General features: G+C 29.8%; 1 protein-coding gene across 1 annotated transcript; it reads left to right on the forward strand.

Annotated features, from left to right (window-relative positions):
• Nucleotides 1–18601: 18601 nt before the first annotated feature.
• LOC105628480 (putative 1-deoxy-D-xylulose-5-phosphate synthase 2, chloroplastic) lies at nt 18602–21956 on the forward strand. Its single transcript, XM_012209892.4, has 9 exons — nt 18602–18841; nt 18953–19135; nt 19231–19395; nt 19489–19911; nt 20015–20288; nt 20387–20694; nt 20794–21075; nt 21154–21438; nt 21528–21956. The coding sequence occupies exons 1-9, from the start codon at nt 18755–18757 to the stop codon at nt 21678–21680; spliced, it is 2160 nt and encodes a 719-aa protein (XP_012065282.1). The 5' UTR covers nt 18602–18754; the 3' UTR covers nt 21681–21956.
• Nucleotides 21957–22828: the final 872 nt, after the last annotated feature.

Raw genomic sequence — 22828 nt, forward strand, 5'->3', positions numbered from 1 at the left:
GTATGGATTGGCTATCCAGACATCAGGCTATAGTTGATTGTGCAAAGAAAAGGGTGACATTATATACAACAGCAGGGGAAGAGATTACAGTAGTCGGGAAGCGGCGAGATTTTCTGGGTAATGTGATATCAGCCATGGCAGCAAAGAGATTAATTCAGAAAGGTTGTGAAGCATACTTGATATGTGCATTACAAGCAGAGAAAGAACAGTCCAAAGTGCAAGATATACCAACAGTGTGTGATTATCCAGATGTATTTCCAGAAGAGTTACCAGGGTTACCACCAAGGAGGGAAGTGGAGTTTACCATAGATGTCTATCCTGGAGCAGCACCAGTATCAATTGCACCTTACAGAATGGCACCAGCAGAGCTAAAAGAGTTAAAGATTCAGCTACAGGAGTTATTGGATAAAGGCTTTATCAGACCCAGTGTATCACCTTAGGGAGCACCGGTGTTATTTGTAAAGAAGAAAGATGGATCACTCAGATTGTGCATTGACTACAGACAACTGAACAAACTGACAATCAAGAATAAGTATCCATTGCCTCGAATCGATGATTTGTTTGATCAGTTAAAAGGTGCAGGTATGTTTTCTAAGATCGACCTTAGGTCGGGATACCATCAGTTGCGGATAAAGGAAGAAGATATCGCTAAGACTGCATTCAGGACCCGATATGGTCACTATGAATTTTTAGTCATGCCATTCGGTCTCACAAATACACCAGCGGTTTTCATGGATCTCATGAACCCCGTGTTTCATTCATATCTGGATCAGTTTGTGGTGGTGTTTATAGATGACATTTTGGTCTACTCCAAAGATAAGGTCGAACATGATAAACATTTGCGGATTGTACTTCAGACACTGAGGGATAAACAGTTGTATGCCAAGCTCAGTAAGTGTGAGTTTTGGCTGGAAGAAGTTTCTTTCTTAGGACATGTGGTGTCATCGGAGGGTATCAGAGTGGATCCTCATAAGATTGAAGCTATTGTTGATTGGAGACCACCCAGAAATGTCACAGAAGTTCGAAGTTTTCTGGGTTTAGCCGGCTATTACAGAAGGTTCGTAAAGGGATTTTCCATCATTGCATCACCTTTAACAAGATTATTGAAGAAAGCAGTTGTATTCCAATGGGATGATAGATGTCAGCAGAGTTTTGACACTTTGAAGAAAAAGTTGACTGAAGCACAAGTGTTGACTCAGCCAGTGTCAGGTAAAGACTTTGAGATTTACAGTGATGCCTCTCATATTGGGTTAGGATGTGTACTCATGCAAAACAGAAAAGTGGTAGCTTATGTCTCCAGACAATTGAAGCCACATGAATTGAATTATCCAACCCATGATTTAGAATTGGCAGCCATTGTCCTAGCATTCAAAGTATGGCGGCATTATCTGTACGGTGAAAAGTGTCACATTTACACAGATCATCAGAGTTTAAAGTATTTACCGACACAAAAGGACTTAAATTCAAGACAACGGAAGTGGATGCAGATTCTGGCTAATTATGATTATGTCATTAATTACCATCCGGGCAAAGCTAATGTTGTAGCTGATGCCCTTAGCCGCAAATCATTGTTTGCTTTGAGAGCAATGAGAATTAGCATGGAGTTGCAACAGCAGGGAGTTATTCTAGCACAGATGCAAGTACAGCCATCTTGGGTTCAGGAAGTTGCAGAGGCACAGAAGAAAGATGCACAAACAGCACTATGGGTGAAACAAGTACAGGAAGATCATGGTGGGAAATTCAGATTGGATAACAGTGGAGTCTTATTTTATGAAGACAAAGTTGTTGTACCACAGATAGGGGAGCTTAGACAAAAGATTCTGCATGAAGCTCATAACAGTCCATATACAATGCATCCAGGTAGTACCAAGATGTATCAAGATTTGAAGAAAGGCTATTGGTGGCCGGGCATGAAGAAAGATATCGAAAATGTTGTAACAAGATGTTCAACATGTCAACAAGTAAAGGCAGAACATCAACTGCCAGCTGGGTTACTTCATCCAATAACAGTGCCAACATGGAAGTGGGATCAGATCACGATGGATTTTGTTACTGGATTACCTCAGACGCAGCGGAAGCATGATGCAGTATGGGTGATCGTGGACAGATTAACTAAGTCCGCACACTTTCTATCAGTTCGGATGGACTATTCTCTGGACAAGTTAGCAGACATGTATGTTAGCGAAATAGTTCGACTACATGGAGTTCCATCATCCATTATATCTGATCGTGATCCAAGGTTTACATCGAAATTTTGGGGTAAACTGCAGGAAGCATTAGGAACGAAATTGCATTTCAACACTGCATTTCATCCTCAAACAGATGGCCAATCAGAGAGAGTCATTCAAATTCTAGAAGACATGATGAGATCATGTGTTATAGAATTTGAAGGCAGTTGGGACAAATATGTACCTCTCATGGAGTTTGCCTACAACAACAGCTACCAATCAAGCATTAAGATGGCACCATATGAAGCATTGTATGGTCGACCATGTAGGACACCTGTGTGTTGGACAGAACTGAGTGAGAAGAAGATTTTGGGTCCAGATTTGATTAGAGAAACAGAAGAGAAAGTGGAAATCATCAGAAAACGGCTGAAAGAAGCAAGTGATCAACAGAAGTCTTATGCTGATTTAAAGAGAAAGGATATGGAGTACTCGGTCGGTGATAAGGTATTTCTGAAAGTTTCACCATGGAAAAAGATCCTAAGGTTTGGACGAAAGGGTAAGCTTAGCCCTAGGTTCATTGGTCCATACGAGATTGTTGAACGTGTAGGACCATTAGCCTATCGCCTAGCGTTACCTTCAACCTTAGATCGAATTCATAATGTCTTTCACATATCAATGTTAAAGAGGTATCAATCAGACCCATCGCACGTGTTATCGACAGAAGAGATTGAAATTCAGCCGGATCTCACTTATGACGAAGAACCAGTTCAGATCTTAGCCAGAGAAACTAAAGAATTGCGGAACAAGAAGATAGCATTGGTAAAAGTTCTTTGGAGGAATCATAAGACAGAAGAAGCAACTTGGGAATCTGAAGACACCATGCGACAATAGTATCCACAGTTGTTCACAACAGGTAAACTTCGGGACGAAGTTTTTTATTTAGGAGGGGAGAATTGTGACATCCTACCGAGTCGAGTCTTAGCATAGAGTTGAGTAGTCGAGTTGAGTCGAGTTGAACCAAACCCGGTTGGGGTAGAATGGGTTTATAAGTGGAGTTACTTGATTGAGAGAAAAGATCAAAGCATATGGGTGAGGATTTATTTGCATTAAAAGATCAAGCTTGGGTATTAAGTGATAGCCTTTTGCTAATTGAGGTACCAGTTAGGAAGTTTTACATAAAATCCTTTGATTTTTGATGGCCTACCCGTGATTATCACTTCACTTTCCCATTTTTCATCTTTATCTTCATCTTCTTCATTTTCTTCCTTTCCTCTTCCACCTTCCTTTCAATTTTAATGGTAGTTAAGCCTTAACTTCAATTTTTCTTCTATCCAAGTAAGTAAACCTTCTTGAAGTTCATAATTGAATCAATTGGTGCTATTATTTTAGAATTCATAAGAATTCTTATTTATAGGTGAAGGGAGTTCAAAGATTCATCCAGTTTCATACAGTTTTTCTTATCACTTCGGTTTCACTATAACCTTATGGAGCCATACAGATAGCTTGACATAACATGTCATGAATTATACAGTATTATAAACAGTACAAAAGATAATCAAGGTATCATGACAGGATCATGCTATATGTGCTTATATGTTTAATTATCCAAATGCATTTACATGCTTATTTCTATCTATGTATGTGCTTAATTGTTTCTTTAGCTGTTGAGATATCCACTGAGCTTTATTTGCTCAGCGAGTTACCTGTTTAACTCGCAGGTTTTGAGATTGGACCATAGAGAGTCGGCTTACAACTGCTGCAGTTCATCTGTAGAAGACTCAGTCTTCAGGGTAGCTACTCATTTTAATATGTATCTTTGTCTACCCTTTTTATGGCATGTACATGGCACACAGTTGGGCCCATTTCATTTTGACACTAGTATCATGTTTTGTAAATATAAATTACATTATTTTTGTATACAACATCAGCATGCTATTATATTCAACATACATTATGATTTCAGCATGTCAGGCCATAAAGTCAACCAGTTTGTAACGTCTCGACTCGGTTTATTCGGGTTTACGGGTGGACCGGGAAGGGATGTTACACCTAGATTTTCCTCCAATACCATGATTCACATTACTTGAGAAATTAATCCTAATCGTACTAAATTGCTCATTAAATTAGTTATAGCCTAAATTTAGTATGAGGAATCAAATTTCTCTAATAAAATAGCATGAATAGAAGCTAGAAATCAAAATCCCCTCATAAACTTTGATTTATGCTGAATCCTTCTATCAAATTCGAAAGACAACTTACATTACTAAGAGAAAGGTTGGAAATTGCTTACCCAGTTGCAAAAATGTGGGAAAACTGAATATTTTTTTACAAAAGTGACCGGAAACAGCTCCAATGATCAAGGTCTAATTCTGCCGTCGCTAATTTGGCCGGAGGAAAGAACAGTGACGTGCGGTATAGAGATGACAGCGGGGGAGGACCTGGTTCCGCCGGCTGGTGGGGGCCTCGTCGGAAAAGTGCAAGAAAGAAAAGAAATGCCACTGTCCCTGCTGAAGAACGATATCGCAACTGCTTGCGATTTGCTGCACCAGTAGGTGAACGACGATGGAGAAGGAGAGAGCGGAGCTACGCCGTTGACGGGGATGAGGCTGGAGTCGATCAATCGCCGGAGAGTTGAGCTAAAGAGGCGACGCGATTTCCCAATCACAAACCCGCAAGTCTCCTGTGAGTGTACGCCAGAAACGAAAGGAGAGAGAGAGGAAGGGAGGCGAGGGCTGCTGCAGTGAGGAGGTGACAACGAGGTTGGCGATGGTCTCAGGTGGTCGGGGAAAGAAAAACCAAAAAGGAGAGGGGGAGGGGGGTGTCGCGCGCATGGCGCTGGCGCAAGGAAGAAGAAGGGAAAAAGAGAAAAAGAAAAAAAGGAAAAGAAAAAAAATCTTGGGGCTTCTAGACCATTCCGGTTCAATTCGAACCGGTTTGGTCTAATTTAATGATTCGCCTTGATTTTTGCTCAGTTTGCATGTTTTTTTTTTCACTTGGTTTTCAAGCTATTTGTGTGGTTTTCGAAAGATCAATTTGGTTTTTAAGGCCCGGTTCGATTTATTTTAATTATTTAGTTTGGTTCCATAATATTTTCTCCATTTACTCAATATAAATAAAATATGAACAATTATGATATTTGATTTTTAGGATAATTAATTTATATATATTCATAACAGATTAAATTGTTGGAGTTTCACATTATTTCTCAAAAATTTTTAACTATTCTCAAATTGAAAATTCTGACAATATATTTGGGCTTAGGCCCAACTCACAACACTTTGGACCCAAATTTAAGATTGTTTGGTGTTTAAAGCCCATATAGTCAAAAATCGAAATTTTTGATTTAATAAAAATTCAAAAGCTTTGAAAATAAAAATTCGGAGTATTTCAGAATGGTAGGCTATTAATTAATTGTGCCCCTCTAATTATAAATATTAATTGTACATTTTTATATTGAATAAAATTTAAAAAGAAGCTTATTTTTTATGAAAGGATCAAAGTTAGCGAAATCATAAATTAGGAATTAAGTTAATTTTTAAAAGTAAAAGTGTTCAATGATATATTAACTTAACTAAAATTTACAGACCAATTTGTCTTTTTTTCAGAAAAAAATTAATTAATGTCTATACAAACAGCACAATTATGTACAAAATTTTAATATTAAAAAATAATGGTATTAAAAAGGAATAGTATTATGGAATTGGTTAATGTTACCCCATTTACTTATATATGTCACTTTCAAAAAGTTTTTTTTTTATTTCAAAATTATTTAACATTTTTAGAAGATTAAGACATTTTTATTAAGTATTAACTACTATGACAAAATTTTATTTGCAGCTGTTAGAAATGTAATTTCTATACTATATATAAAAGTGGAAATGATAGAGAATAATGAAATTTCCGATAATGCCCTCAATGAAATTTAAAATGTTCTAAAATAACTTTATTGATGACAAATTAAATTTATTTTAAATATTATGCTTAATAGATAATTAACGTTAACTACATATCAATTAATTTTTATTTCAAATATTATGCTTAATAGATAATTATGATTAACTATATATTAATAAATATATTTTATTTTTAATTATTTTAATGTTATATAATAAAGCTATACATGAAAATTAAAAATTCTTTTGTTTACTATATTTATTTTTAATTTTATTCAATTTAAGATTTAAATTAAATGTTAGAGCTAAATACATATTAAATACTTCATGCATTTATTATATACATATTTTGCTTTGTTTAACTTAATAGATAATAAAATAAATCTATAATCTATAATCTACATACATGTGGGAATAGATGAGGGAATTATGGAATTTACCAAAGTAGCCTTAGTTAATTTTAATTAATTTTTTATACATTTTAATCGGAGAAAATAAGTTTATTCTTTTTAGTTCTATTTTTAATACCTTTTAATTGAAAAAAATAGATTTCATTTGTACTTTGAATATCTTTTAGTTAGATTTTTTTTTTATGCATTTTAATTTGAGAAAATATGTATATGTAGATATATTATCTATTTGATCTTGTAATATTATTGTCCAATGATTTTTATAAATAATAGTTTTTTATGTTCTTAATTATATGTTCTCATGTTATATTGCTTTATGAGGTAAATCGAAAATCTTAATTCAACTATTGAAAATGAAACTTAAACTCTAATAATTTATTATGTTCTAAAGTTTTTAACATATGATTAAACACTTTATTATTTAGAATATATTAATTAATTATAATGAAATTAAAATAAAAATTTTGAAATATATTATTTCTCTTTAATGTTTTTGGGGAGGATGGTGTGCACTTATTTGAATCATTTACATATTATTGTATTTTTAAATTTTTTAAATTTAACAAAAACAATAGAAGTATGAAGTTATAGTATTTGACTAATATCAAAAAAGAGAGTTTTCTTTTTTAGTTTAATGAAATTTTTTTGAAAAAATAGGCTATAAATTTTTGAATTTACTATCATTTTATTTTTAATTCTTCTATATTAAAAATGAAATAAATAGAAAATTCAAGAGCTCTATTTTTAATTCAATATTTTATTCTTTTATTTTTTAAATTTATAGAATTTTATTCAATTTTTCTATGATTTAATTGGATATGTTTTAAATATTTTTAAATATAAAATATTATATTATTTAAATATACTATAAATGATAAGAGTTTGAAAATTCTCTAAATTCTCTCCTCAGTACTTGAATTAATCCCCTAATTTTTACTAATACAAACAAAAAATAAAGGGGAGAAATTAAATTTAATTAATTTTTACATCAAATATAAAATAACAATTAAAATAAATAATTACATTTAATTATCTTGTGCAATTTCTTCAAATTTTCCAACATCATCCAAAATTTCTTGCAATTGAATTTTATTAAAATTGCTCATTAACCAATTTTTTATACAAAGAAGTGTAAATAAATTATGAAATTAAAGTATAATGTTAAATACATTTAATTTTATTAATCACTAAAACATTTAATTTCATCTTGGTTTAGTACAATTTGACAGTTTTGACTTTTAAAATCATAAATAAACCAATTTGATAAAATTTTTGACCCATTTGAATCATTTAATTTTAGGTACCCCATTTTGGCCATTTGACCAAAACTTCATTGGCCTAGGAGTTCTACCTAACTTATAAATGACCTCCCATTGTAAGACTGATATTATATGGTACTTGGTTTTATATTTCCATGGGTGTACATGGTACCATTTAAGATGATTTTCAAAGAATTTTCAGATTAAACTGATAATTATCGTTTATGAATTTTCCAAATTGAAATTGTTTTGAGTTAAAAATCAAATTGAACATAATGAAAATAAAATGATTAAGGGCCTGTTTGATTTAACGGTTCATACCAATTAATAACTAATAGTTGGTAGCTGATGGCTGATAATAGTTAGCTGACAAATGTCCGTGTTTGGTAAAATTTTAATAGTCATTGCTGTTAAAATATAAAATGAGTATTAAGGGCATAATTATTTTTATATATTATAATGTACGATGTATATATATATGTATATATTTTTTAATTTAAGGTGAATATATTATTTTTTATTTTAATGTACTACATAAATAAAAATTTTTAATAATGTTTAAGAAAAATTTTTAAATATTTATAAACAAAATTATCATAAAAAATATTAATTTTAAAAAATATTAATAATTATTTTTTATGAGGTTAAGGAAGTCCAAAATAATATAAATGCGAATTAACTATCAGCTGATACGGAAAACTATCAGCTGATACGAAAAAGCTCATAAACATAGCTTATAAAAACAACATATGATTAACATAATTTAAGAAATTACAGTTGATTGAGACTTCTATCAGCTATCATTTGCTAATTAAAAAATTTACCAAACACCTACAACTTAGTTGTTGGGTATAAATAAGCTATCAGCTGCATGAATCAGCTGAATCAAACGCACTCTAAGTACAATTTTTAAACAATTTACATATAACATATTAAATTGAAACAATAAATATAATCCAAACTCGAATATATTATAATATTAGTTTAAAAATGATTTAACATATCTTGTGATTTTTCTTCTTATTTGTTATACTCTTAAAATTTTTTTCTTGTCTTACTAAAATTCTGCGAATTTTTTAAACAATATTAAAAAAAATGATGCAATTAGTATTATCATTCTTTATGCAATTAAACTCAATTAAATAATTAGGTATAATTTTATAAATTAAAATGTTTAATAAATTAAAATAAAATTTTTCGTGAAAAACGTGTTCAGCGATTTCTTAGTACAATGAAGACTCGTCCTCCGTGCATGCAACCCCAACGTTTCGTTGGCAGAACATGGCGAATCCTACCTGTCCTAGTCTATACTGTTCCCATCCCACATAGTTGGCAAATCTGGCGCACGTGAAACACGCTCAGATTATTAAAAGTGGCCACGCTGGCATAACACAATTAACAAATTAATTAATTAATCAACTCTTAAGCCTCGTAACTTACGTGTCCCACTTCCTCCAGTTAAAAGTACACTCACCTCTCATTCTCATTTTTGAACTTATTATTTCTTTGTTGCTATTGCATGCTCCCAATTTTAATAACAAATTAGTTGCATGCCTGCACATTGAGCGAAGTGTGTTATTTTATTATTATTTTTATTATTTAAATAAAATATTCGCTGTATATTGATATTTTATTATGGATGAGTGGTTCACGTTTCAATTTGGTGTATAAGATTTACCAATTATGTTCATTCTTTATATAATTAATAACCAAAATGTATCATTCTCATAATATATAAAATCATGATCTTAAAGATAATTCATTAATTAGTTCAACTTTGTAATCATGACATAACAAATAAATTATTACAAAAAATAAATATAATTAAATAATAAAAACTCTAGTTTTGATCAATTACGTTGATAGATGTCTCTGACACTAATTTCTATTTCTTTTTTATAACCTAACTTAGCTTTCATAAAATAAATAAACCTATAAATTTTTTTTTGTCGTGTTTCAAATTGTGATTATAAGCAATAATGGAGTCAAGAATTAAAGTTAGAGGGACTAAAAATTATTTCAAGAATTTAGAGAGAGTGAAATCGAAAAGATTTATTATTTTAAAGGGTAAAAATAAAAAAATTTTCAATTTTAAAAAAAAATTGTTGGGTGCAGGAGCCACCCCTAGCCCCGATGATTATAAGTCGATATTATATTTGTAAATAAAGTTATTCTTAAAATCCTCATTAATTTTTTATGCACTACTTCTTCTTAATTTGAAGTGAGTGCTTGTTTTTATTAGTATTAGAAAGAAAATGTTCAAATTCAAAGTGAAAGGTACACTAATATGCTAAATATGAATATATGCAGTTTCGAGGCTACGTGTTAGATAGAGAGGCAATTGCTCCCTTTTTACAAAAAAAAAAAAAAAAAAATCCTTAACAACAGCGACATTTGAACCTTGGCTAATTTGTTTCGAACACTGTGAATCATTTGGGTCCTTTCGTTTCTTCATAATATCTTTTTAATAAATTTTTACAGTAGTTTGTCTCCTGCATTATAAATCTTAGTTTCATCCCATGATATATGTGTTCTTGATGTTTACTCTTAATTCTATTTCAAATATTTGAATTGACTATGAAAAACTTATGCACTACCACAGTGATACACATAAATTTCAACGCAATAAATTTCTCTGTGGAAATAATTGAGTTTGATATCAAATTGATGCACTTTGGTCAACATTCAAACTGCAGAGGGTAAGAATTAAGACACGCATTCACGTGTATCGATTGCTACTAGTTTTATAGATAATATATATATATAGACACACAAACACATCATTTAGGATCATATGGTCTTACAAAAAATATTGGATTGATGATTTTTTTTTTTTTTTTTTTTTTTTTGAGAATAATTTGCACAATTTCATTAAATCATAACAATTTTATCGTTTAATATAAAACGAATTGATAGAAGGATGTTTGAGCTATTCTGAATATACTTTTGAGTGTGCATGTTAGAGAAGATAAGCTTATCTGAGGGTTAGACAAAAAAAGGTGCATTTATTGTGAAATCTTATTATTATTATTATTTGTGTTTAAAACTTATGGTCAGGAGTAGCTATGCAAGTGGGATGTGTATTTAAGAGTATCTCGTTTAATAAAAGTATAAATAGTTATAAATGGATTTGAGATGTGTATGAATAGTGGAATTATTATTCAAAACGGATGCATGAACTGTATAAGTATAGGTCTTTGGTGTCCGCTACCCGTTACCCACTACCCGCTATATTAAATAGCTTTAGTTATGGTTATTCGCTACCCATTATCTGCAATAACATGCTTGGTATTGGATGTATTTTTTATGGACTCTCAGGTATTGGTTAATGAATTATATTATTCTCGGTGGAATGCATAATTTGCTCCATGTACTTTAGTTAAAAAACCTTGTGGCTCCCTATATTATGCGAATAACCCATTATGATCTTGACACTTGCCACGTTGAATTTGGCAAGTGAAAATACTGTAGAAGAGAGTGAGTGCTTACTTTTCTATTCTTCTACCTTTTTCTTTTCTTTTTGTTAATTTTAATTAAATTTTGTTGCTTTTGGATTTAGAGAAGAAAACCCATAAAAAAAAAGGAAAAAAGATTTTAACTTTCAATAATAATCCAAATAACTTTTCATTTTCATTATTCTGTGTTCGTTATTCTTTAACACACAATAACTCTCTCTCTCTCTAAGAACACCTTGTTCTTTTTGTGGGTTCTCATTATTGTTTTGATTTTCTCTTTTAATTTTTGGGTTTTGAGTTCTCTTTCTCTCTTTTGAGATTGTGATTTTTGTTTTGTTTTTCTCTTTAATATTTTGGATTTTGAGTTCTCTTTCTCTTTTTTGAAATTGATGTCTAAGATATAAAAATAGATCTTGACACTTGGACTTTTGAGGTATATGGTAATTGTTGGAGAGAAAGAGAGAGACACAAATCCTATACACTATCAATCTGATGAAGGATAGAGTCTACCTAATTCAAGGAGTAGGAGCAACAGCAACAATAGAGAAAAACGTGGATTTTGGGTTTCTATACTTGAGTCTTATTTTTATTTTTATTTTGTCTTTCTTTTTAGTCTTATTTGGCGTTAATATACAAAATTACTAAAAAAAAGTATCTAGATCTGTCTTGTATTTTTAGCCTTTTAATGTCTTAGGGGTGTGTTTCTGCACTGGTGAGTGTTTGAGTCTGTATATGTGAATTTCTATGCCAGGTAAAGAAGGAAAGAATTATAGAAATGGTTCTTTAGATGCCATTTTTGTTTCTTGATGTTGTTATTCGAGGAAGAAGAAGGTAGAAAATGAGTTATACCGGTTATATTTATTCTCTGGGCTCTTTATTTTGAATTATGTAATTTGTAATTTTTTTATTATTCTATATCAAATAAGCTATTTTATTGGGGTAAAAAAATATTAGAACGGTTGTGTTTATGGCAATTACTAATGTTTCAGAGCTTTTTGCCAGCTCATGGGGAATACAACTCACTCATTTAATAGTAGCATGGTGAAGGATGCAATATATACAAAATAAAAAAAGTATAAGATCACAATATAGTCATTCGCAAATTATAAAGACAACAAATTCTTTTAGCTAAAAATTATACATTTGACCTATTATTCTCATTTAAATAATTATGCTTTTCATATAACTATCGATGATTATAAAACAGTTCTTGGATATACAAACTGATATTTTAATTCATTGGATTCATAGACAAGCAAATATAATTCCTTATATTTAGCTTGAATATCCTACCATTACGCTAGTCTAATTGTATGGATCGAGTGCTTGTTGTCTTTTATCTTTATGGTTAATGAAGTTTTCTTCTTCTTTTTTTTTTTTTTCGAAAAAAAAAAAGTAAAGTCATTACATACAAATTATCACCAACAAGTAAATCAAACCAGCTTCAACTCTTGGTAACAAGGCTTCGATTTTTATCTTTTATAAATTTTTTAATTCAACTTCCTTATAGGTTTCGTCTAGGAAGGATTCTTCAATTTTAAATTGAAAAAAGAATATATATAATATGGAAAAAGTTAAAGAAAAAAACTGAATAAAAAAATTAGGTTAATTTTAGTCCAATGGTTTTGATTCTAGTTCTTTGATTGATTTCAGTTCAAAACCGGTAGTTTCAATTAATCTATGGATAGTAATAATAATATTATTTGAAATCTATATAAAAATATTCTTTTAGGATTTATGGACATAATTAGATGGTCTCCTGCACTTTTTCGTATGTAGTATTTGATTTTTTTTTAAAGTATAAGATATGTGTATGAGTAAATTGTTAAAAATTAAAGTGCATACGACACAATGATAGTATGATTTAAATATATTATATAAAATTAATGAGTAATTATTCAAACAATAACCTTGAAAGGAAAAAGAATACTATTAATAGTATTTGTGTGGCGGATTAAAATAGTGGAAGCATATATACCACTACATGCAACATCAAATACAGAGAATAAAAATTAGTAAGAATATCTATTTGGAGTAATAATTGAAGCATAGAAATATGTGATCATCTTATGAAAAAATAAAAAAACAAACATTATTAACCATCTGATGTTTTTGCTTGGAAGCTGTATGAGACCAACCTTGACCATTGATCCGCTAAGAGATGAAAACTTTACCATCGCATTGCAAGAAATTCTCATACTATTTTCTTTACTGTATAGTAAAATTGAGATTTGGAAGACAAACCGGAGATAGAGAGATGAAAGAGAGAAGAAAAGTTTATTAGATTGAAAGAGAGAAAGAAAGATTAAAGTTTTATAACTCATAAAACTAATAAAATTCATCATTTTAGAAGGGAATAACCAACCTTCGACCTTTTTTCTTGAAAATTTAAGAATTTTCTTAATCAAATTAAAAGCAAACATTAAAATCGCACATACTCTCACTCTTTGAAAATATTGTCAGGTTATCTACTAAAAAAAATTACATGATTCTCCTTTATATATATAGATAGATATAATGATTTATGGGTTTAAATGATTAAAGATTTAAATAATTGGCTTCTTTAATTTAGATCAAATTGGAGGTAAATAATTATTAATTCTTCAATAAAATAAACCAATAATAATCTTGTCAACTATGGAATGCTTAATCTCCGTGCAAACCGTCTATAATACAAAAGAGCAGCCTCTGACGTTTGTTTTCTTAACCTTTTTTTTCTGATATTAGCAGCCATTTTAAGTTATTTTCTCTTAATCATAAAGAGAGAGAGATAATTAAAAATTAGTACGTAGCTGCCTATCTTTACTTCCACCACTCCAACCAAATGCTGTCTTGGATTTGACTTGCATAATTTACAAAATAAATAAATTATCAGCTGGCTCCACCAATCGCATCGCCAACACCATGTTACTTTTTTACTATTCCAAATCAATAATATTGTATATTATATATTTTTTATATATATATATATATATATATATATATATATATTATTCTCTCCGTCTCATTTTGTTTTTTTATTTACACAGAGCTAGGGATCAGAGCGGCCTCCACCTCCCAACAAAATTTTTTTAAAAAAACATACCTATAAAATATTAAAATTTTTTATTTTTACCCCTTAAAATAGTAAATTTTTCGATTTTCACCCCATATCACTTGAAATATTTTTTAGCCCTCAAACTTTAATAACGTAAAGTTGCCTTGAACATATAATTCATTTACATTGATCAGTTGTTTTTATTTTAAAAAATAAATTTAATATTTAATATTTTCCATCTTAAATGTACAAAGAGTAGATATTGAGACTTGGAGAGTAGTCTAGATCTCGGACTAAAGTCCTCTTTAGTATTAAAATTTATATCATGTAGGTGAGTGGTATTTGAAAGGAAGAGTTATCTTATACGACACAACTGTAATCTTATTTCAATATATTCACCCTACAATGAATAAAAAAAATTATTAAATTAAATTAAAATTTGATGTCAAAGAGTTATTAATTCTTAATTGGATATATTTGCCACGTTAAATGTTATAAGATTCAAATAAATAAAAAAAAGGCACTTTAAAGTTTAAAAATGGGGATAAAATATTAAATTCAACTGTGGTGGCTATCAGTTCTCTCGATTTGAAGGTTATCTCGAGTATATTTTAATAAAAATTGTAATCTTTTTTCAAATTGCCAAAAAAGGAAAATTATAATCTGATATGCTTCTTAACGTTGAAAAAATTGCATGTTACTATCTGTTAGATACATAAACATGTGAATAAATCCGATATTATTAAATACAAGTAAATGATTTGTAATAAGAAGAAAATCCGGTACAAATGACTTACGTCATTTTGTTTTAAATTATAAATATATACTTGTTTTTTGAAAAAATAATTTATTTTTAGAAAATTCTAAACTATTCTATTACGTCATTTTGTTTTAAATTATAAATATATACTTTTTTTTTGAAAAAATAATTTATTTTTAGAAAATTCTAAACTATTCTATTGTTTGATTGCAATATTAAAAATTAGTTAAATGATATCAAAAGTTTTAATTTATAAAGCTATAAAAATTATATATTTTCAAAATTTATTGTTTAATATGAGAAAACAAATTACGAAGAGAATTGTGATAATTGTTAATAACTAGTACTGGTGGTAGGTGGTAACGAGTAATCGGTACTGATCGGTGATTAGTAACTGATTGCAACAAGGGTAAATCAATAACTTCAATGATCATTAACATAAGAAATTTACTTTTTTGGTCCAGACGAGCCTAACTTAGTTAAAGATTTGAAAAATATTAAGAAATTTTTATAAAATTTGGTCATCATGGCCTAACTTACTTAAATCTTGAGGAAATATTAAAAATGTTTTGGTCTCATGAACCTAACTTACTTAATCGGTTCAGGGTTTAATTACAGTTAATGCTCTTCATCCCTTTTTACATGTGTGTGTAGTGGGGATCAACACGAGAGCTCTTTCCACGTGGCCATAACTCGTAGGTAAATACTTAAATTTTACTTTTGGTCAAAAGTTATGCATTTTTAACTAAGACCTAATGACACAAACGAAAATATATAGACTCAATTATGACATGTAGAATAATAAAAGCAAAAAGAAAAAGAAACAAATAAATACAAATGCAGGAACATATTGCAAAATTTTAATTGATAAGTTTTTTAAACTCCAACATTCTCGATTTTTAAAATAATTGGAATATTTAATAATTATAAAATAATTGTCTGTCTGGCTGATAAAGAAAAATTAATAAAATAAAATAGCTGAATAAAAAATTATATATAGCTAATTATGTCTAAAAATAATTGGAATGATTGCCACATTAAATTAAATATTTCAAATAAATAACACAAAAAACAAACAACACAAACATTTCAAATAAATTATTGAAAAATTGATTTGAAATATTTAATTTAATATGACAATTATTTCAATTATTTTTAACTCAATCAGCTTTTTTTTTGGATAAATATTCCAAATACCTTTGTTTTTTTTAAAAAAAGAAAAAAATTGGGAATGCTTTAGTATTAAGATTTTCACTTCTGTTAAAGCCATTAACTCTTAGACTATGTCCGATCGGTAACAGCTTTTTAAGTAGCGTTTAGTCAAAATGCTAAACACTGCTTTTTATAGTATTGGGCAATATAACGTTTAAATTAATTTTTAAAAGTTAAAGTAACTGTTCATGAAAAGTTAATTTATTTAGTATTTAGCTTTTAGTGTTTTGTAAAAAGCAACTCAAATAGCTAACAGGTAAATAATATTAAAATAATTAACTGCATTAAAATAATTAATTTTACTGAATAGACCCTAAGTTAAGAAAATGCAAACTTTTTACGAAAATTAAAATCGAAGAGTTTTAAGATCATAAATAAATGGCGTAAAGGGTAAAATCTTATAAGTTCAGGGGCTAATTTGTGTGTCTTGCTTTTAATAATCCCCATGTGTTATGAATTGCGCAACACATGGGATTTGGCATCAACATGCAACAATCGTGGAAGCTCTAATTAAACTAAAGCTGATGTTATTAGACTACATATATGCAAGAATATTCGATCTTAGATTTTGTTCTTTCATTTCTTTTTAGATATTAATTTGAATTCCATTAGAAATCCCAACCCCTTAATTTCATCAAATTTTTATTTTTTTGCATTGGAATTTAAGTTAATGAAATTTTCGAAATTCATCAAATTTTAATTTCGTCATAAGTAAATATTTACCATCATTTCCGAATATTGTTTATAAATCGGTTATATTTGCTTAAGACGATGATATTAAGTAATCGTTAAACTTAGCAGAATTTAAATAAGCCTCAATAATTTGACTATTTTACAAACTAAATTTAAATAAAACAAGTTGAATAAGTTAACTTTTTTTTTTTTTTGTAAAAGAAACCAAAATTTGCTAATCTCAATTTATAAAAAAAAAACACTAAACAAAGCAAAACAAAAGCAAACTGCTAATCTTGCTGATTCACTCTCAAGATTTCAGTCAACATATATATGCTTATTATTATTATTATTATTTAATTAAAATTTTCTTATCATAACCCATACTGTGGAAAAAGAAGTGGCTTGGCATATATATTATAAGTCATTGAAGTAGTTAATTTTGGCGGCAGAAATAATGGTTTAAGGTCTTACGGTCTTTGGTCTACTTGCTACTTTAAAGCCTTTGAATGCAGTATTTTTGGAATGTGAACTAATTATTCTTCAATTTCTACTAACGTGACCGGAAAAAAAAAATACTGAAAGACGACAGAGAAAAGAACTAGTCTCCCTCCATGCCTGCGCAATAATAATAATAATATTAATATTGCTAAAACAGTCCCACAAGTTGGTCAATATTAAGCAATTCCAATCTATAATTTGGAATTTGAATTTCGTTTTGACATTTGCACTCCTGAAATTACATGGCATCTACATATTTCAAGATATTTAGTGTTAGTCCATTTATAGCGTCAAACAATTTTAAGATTCGAGAATATTTTTCAATGACTTATTATCAATCTACGTTATTGTTTCACGTAATGATAGAAATTAGTTGGGAGATAACTTCTTGTAAATGTAAATGATGGGTAGTCTAGTGGTAAAGGTTGATGCTTACGGCCTATTAGGTTTTAGATTCAATTAACTTTCGCTCCAAGAAATATGCTAGCATATTCATATATATCAACAAGTCAAAATATCATAAAATGAAAAATTATTATTTTAATTTTGTATTTATCAAAATACATGACTTCATCCATGTATTTTTTAGAAATAAATATTTTTACTTTTATATTTTGCTTCCTTTACATTGTTATATTATTCTATTAATTTTGTACGCTTCTTTCGTTAAAATAAGAAAATATCAGTTAATTTTTGGCAAATCACAAAAATAAAATAGTTTTGACAAAATATAGAAAAAAAATAGTAATCTATGGACGGAAAAATTAAAAAAATAGACAGAGGATATAATGGTGTAACAGAAGCTAAAGGTTGGTAGAAAAATATATTTCTAAAGATGCAGAAGCAATTTTACATATTATGCTAAAATACAGATATAAAATCATAATATTTCCTTAAAAAGATAAGAAATAAAAAAAACTAGGACATACCTACCAATAGTAGTCTTTTAGTGGGCTATGTGATGTTAAACCTTAAATAAATGTAATGAAATAAACGAGGGAATTTCAAAAATAAATCATTAAATAAATAAAATTAGATAGAAGACAAAAAGAGGCAAGAGGAAAGAACCTTACAAAAAGCACTAAACTACAAGTAATAGTCAGACTGTGGAGGCTAAGAAATCAATAATTTATTACGTCATGTGAAATTTTTTTTTAGCAATCGTGAAAAAGTTGTTTCTTATTGACTTTTCAAACTCCAAAACTTTTCCTATAAAACCTCACGACATCTTTCTCCTTTGCTCTCAAGCTTCCAATCCAAACCTTCTCCTGCAACTCTAATCTCTATAGTTGCAACAGTACCCACTTCCACTTTTCTCACATCAACTGCTTTTAACTATCATCTTCTTCAACAAGCTTTTGCTTTTCAATATCCAGAGAACAAGAAAATGGCTGCTTCTTCAGTTCTCAGATCAAGCTTTCTTCCTTCTCACAAACCCACCATCACTTCCAATGTCTCCAACAACAAAAGAAAGGTCAATAGTTTTCTTCTTTTTTTTTTTAAAAAAAAAAAGAAATCTTTTTACATTTCAAATATTTTTATTTTTGAAAAGAAATACTAAAGTTTTAATGTTTAATTTCTTCAGTTCAATGGAGTAGTTGTTGCTGCTTTGGATAATAATGCAAGTGATGATAATAAGAATGCTATGGTTATGAGAGAGGATCAAACACAGCAGAGAAGATCACTTAATTTCTCGGGAACTAAACCTTCTACTCCAATTCTTGATACCATTAACTATCCAATTCACATGAACAATCTTTCCGTTCAGGTATATAAATATACATCAACCACAATATATATATATATATATATATAAACCTTTTTTGGTATCTTTGAATCAGCCTGGTTGTGAAAATTTTACAGGAGCTGGAGACATTGGCAGATGAAATAAGAGAAGAAATAGTCTATACAGTCTCCAAGACTGGAGGGCATTTGAGTTCGAGTCTAGGTGTTGCAGACCTAACTGTCGCACTTCATCATGTATTCAACACTCCTGAAGATAAAATCATTTGGGACGTTGGTCATCAGGTAAATACATAACTAAAGATTTAATCATTTGTATCAAATACAAAAAGAATAATGTTTTCTTGAACTCATTTATCTATTATTGAATATTTGCAGGCTTACCCACACAAGATTTTAACTGGAAGAAGATCAAGAATGCATACAATTCGACAAACATTTGGTCTTGCTGGTTTCCCAAAGAGGGATGAAAGTGAACATGATGCTTTTGGAGCTGGACACAGTTCGACAAGCATATCAGCTGGTTTAGGTATGGCAGTTGGTAGAGATTTAGTGGGAAAGAACAATCACGTAATCGCAGTTATTGGAGATGGTGCTATGACTGCTGGACAAGCATATGAAGCAATGAATAATGCAGGATATCTTGATTCAAATCTTATTATTATATTAAACGACAACAAACAAGTTTCTTTGCCTACTGCCACCGTAGACGGTCCTGCACCACCCGTCGGTGCTCTGAGTAAAGCCTTAACAAAGCTTCACTCTAGCAGAAAGGTTCGCCAATTGCGTGAAGCTGCAAAGGTTGGTCTTGACGTTTCCCTTTTCTAGCCATAAAAGTTCAATCTTTTACGAACTCAATTTGGCTCGATTAACTAATTAATTAATGCTTTTGATTCATTTTCAGGGAATCACAAAGCAAATTGGAGGACAAACACATGAACTTGCAGCTAAAGTTGATTCATATGTGAGAGGATTAGGAGGTGCTACTAATGCTTGTTTGTTTGAAGAATTAGGTCTTTACTATATTGGTCCAGTTGATGGGCACAGTATAGAGGATCTTGTGACAATATTACAGAAAGTTAAGTCATTACCAGCACCAGGACCTGTTCTTATCCATTGTATTACAGAGAAAGGGAAAGGTTATTCTCCAGCTGAAATTGCTGCTGATAAAATGCATGGTATGATATTTTACTAAAAATTTGCTCAATTTTTTTCATCTACAGACTCCATTTAGTAATTGAGGCTAATGTTTTCTTTGTTTCTTTTTTTTGTTTAGGTGTTGTGAAATTTGATCCTGTCTCTGGAAAGCAACTGAAGTCGAAATCGAATACTAAATCCTACACCCAGTACTTTGCAGAGTCTTTGATTGCAGAAGCAAAGAACGACGATAAAGTAGTAGCAATTCATGCTGCAATGGGAGGGGGAACAGGACTTAACTTGTTTCAGAAACAATTCCCAGATCGATGTTTCGATGTTGGGATTGCAGAACAACATGCTGTTACATTTGCTGCTGGTTTAGCTACTGAAGGCCTCAAGCCTTTCTGTGCTATCTACTCTTCTTTCTTACAAAGAGGATATGATCAGGTAAATTTAATTATAAAATTTTCCCTAGTTATTCAGCTGATTTAGCCCTCCTTTTTTATTAGAACATATTATTAAATGTGCTTTGATGATGATATGCAGGTGGTTCATGATGTAGACCTCCAAAAGCTTCCAGTTAGATTTGCAATAGATAGAGCCGGTCTTGTGGGTGCAGATGGTCCAACCCATTGTGGTGCTTTTGATGTTACTTACATGGCTTGTTTACCAAACATGGTGGTTATGGCTCCTTCTGATGAGACTGAACTTATGCACATGATAGCCACCGCTGCAGCCATTGATGACCGTCCTAGTTGCTTTAGGTACCCTAGAGGAAATGGTATTGGCACCGTTCTCCCACCAAACAACAAAGGGACACCACTTGAGGTACATTTTACCACATAAAAACAAATTAAATCAATGGCCTTTTAGATATAATTTTCTAACAGATTGATTTCCGAACAGATTGGAAAAGGAAGAATATTGAGAGAGGGAAGCAGAGTGGCAATATTGGGGTATGGAACAGTAGTCCAAAATTGCTTAGCAGCAGCTGATCTTCTTCAAAAAATGGGTATCTCAGCCACGGTTGCTGATGCCAGATTCTGCAAGCCACTCGACGGAAACTTGATCAGACAATTAGCTCAAGAACATGAAATTCTTATTACAGTTGAAGAAGGATCCATTGGAGGATTTGGCTCTCATGTCTCCAATTTCTTGTCCTTAAATGGATTATTAGATGGACATCTCAAGGTAATTAAGCACTTGAACAATCCAAATTTTTATTTGTTCTGCTAATTATTTAAAAGAATACCATGTTAAAATATTTTGAAATTTTGCAGTGGAGACCAATGATGCTTCCTGACAGATATATAGACCATGGATCTCAAACAGACCAAATTGAAGAGGCCGGGCTCAGTTCAAAGCATATTGCAGGGACAGTAGTGTCACTAATTGGAGGACAAAAGGACAGTCTTCACCTTCTTAACCTATAAATCAATGGAGTTACGAGGAGAACACTTTGTTTGGAGTGTAAAAACTGAACCATCTACAGTGACGACTAATTGTATTTGCAAAATGAGTCCCCTTCAATCATTTTGTATATCTTGAATTAAGAGTAAGAACTGTCTTCTAAGCAAAAATAAGTCAACATTGTTGTACTCCGCATGTCGACAGTATTGAAAAACAAAAAGAAAAGCAGTATAAAAAATTTCCTTGTATTTGTATTGGCGAATTCCATTTTTTAATTTTAAACAATTTCATTTAATTAATTGTCACATCTTATATTGCTTAATCAGTCATTTCTTGTTTTTTCCTTATTGCCCTTATGTTTTTAGGCCTTTTTCGTCCTTTTGTACTTCTTTTTCTTTTTCAAGATCTCATCTTATCTTATTTCTTTTTGTTAAAAAATATAAAAAAATACATAAAAGATATAATTATAATTATAATCTTTTATTAAAGATTAGTTCTTTTTTACGACGTTCGATGCACGTTGCATGTACTCGTTATATATTTTTTTCTATTCATTTTACTTTTTTACTTATATAATTAAAATATAAATTTTTATTTAGAGTGGTTTTTATATACACCGTAAATATTTTTTTTAATTATATATCTTGCACTGTAATATCTTATTGAAAAATAATTAATATATTTTTTTCCTCTTCAAAACTGCACTTTAAATATGAAATATATCATTTATATTATTTTCAACATACTGATTCATATAGTTTTTATTACATATTAATTGCTTTTATTTTTTGTTTAAGTATCAAATTGACTTATAAAAATCATCATCTATGTTTTATTTTACGGTTTCATATAATGTTGAAGAATTACAATAATGGTAAATAAAAATAATAAATAATAATAATAAATTATTGTTAATAATTTGTATAATAATATAATGAAATAAAATATAATTAGACATAACAAAATAATAATAATAAAATTTTAAGTTTTCAAATACTTAATTATCTATATGTATTTATCTATTAAAAATAAATTTAAAAAATATCCAATAAAATTATATATATATGTTAAAAATTTTTAATTGATTATAACTAAAGCTATTTTAGAATATCTTAAATTTTATAAAAATAATATAAAAATTATCATTATTTCTCTTTATTTTCACTTTTTT

Source organism: Jatropha curcas, chromosome 8 (assembly GCF_041381405.1).
Source record: "Jatropha curcas cultivar XTBG-Jc1 chromosome 8, XTBG_Jcur_1.0, whole genome shotgun sequence".
In the NCBI taxonomy this organism is placed as follows: Eukaryota; Viridiplantae; Streptophyta; class Magnoliopsida; order Malpighiales; family Euphorbiaceae; genus Jatropha; species Jatropha curcas.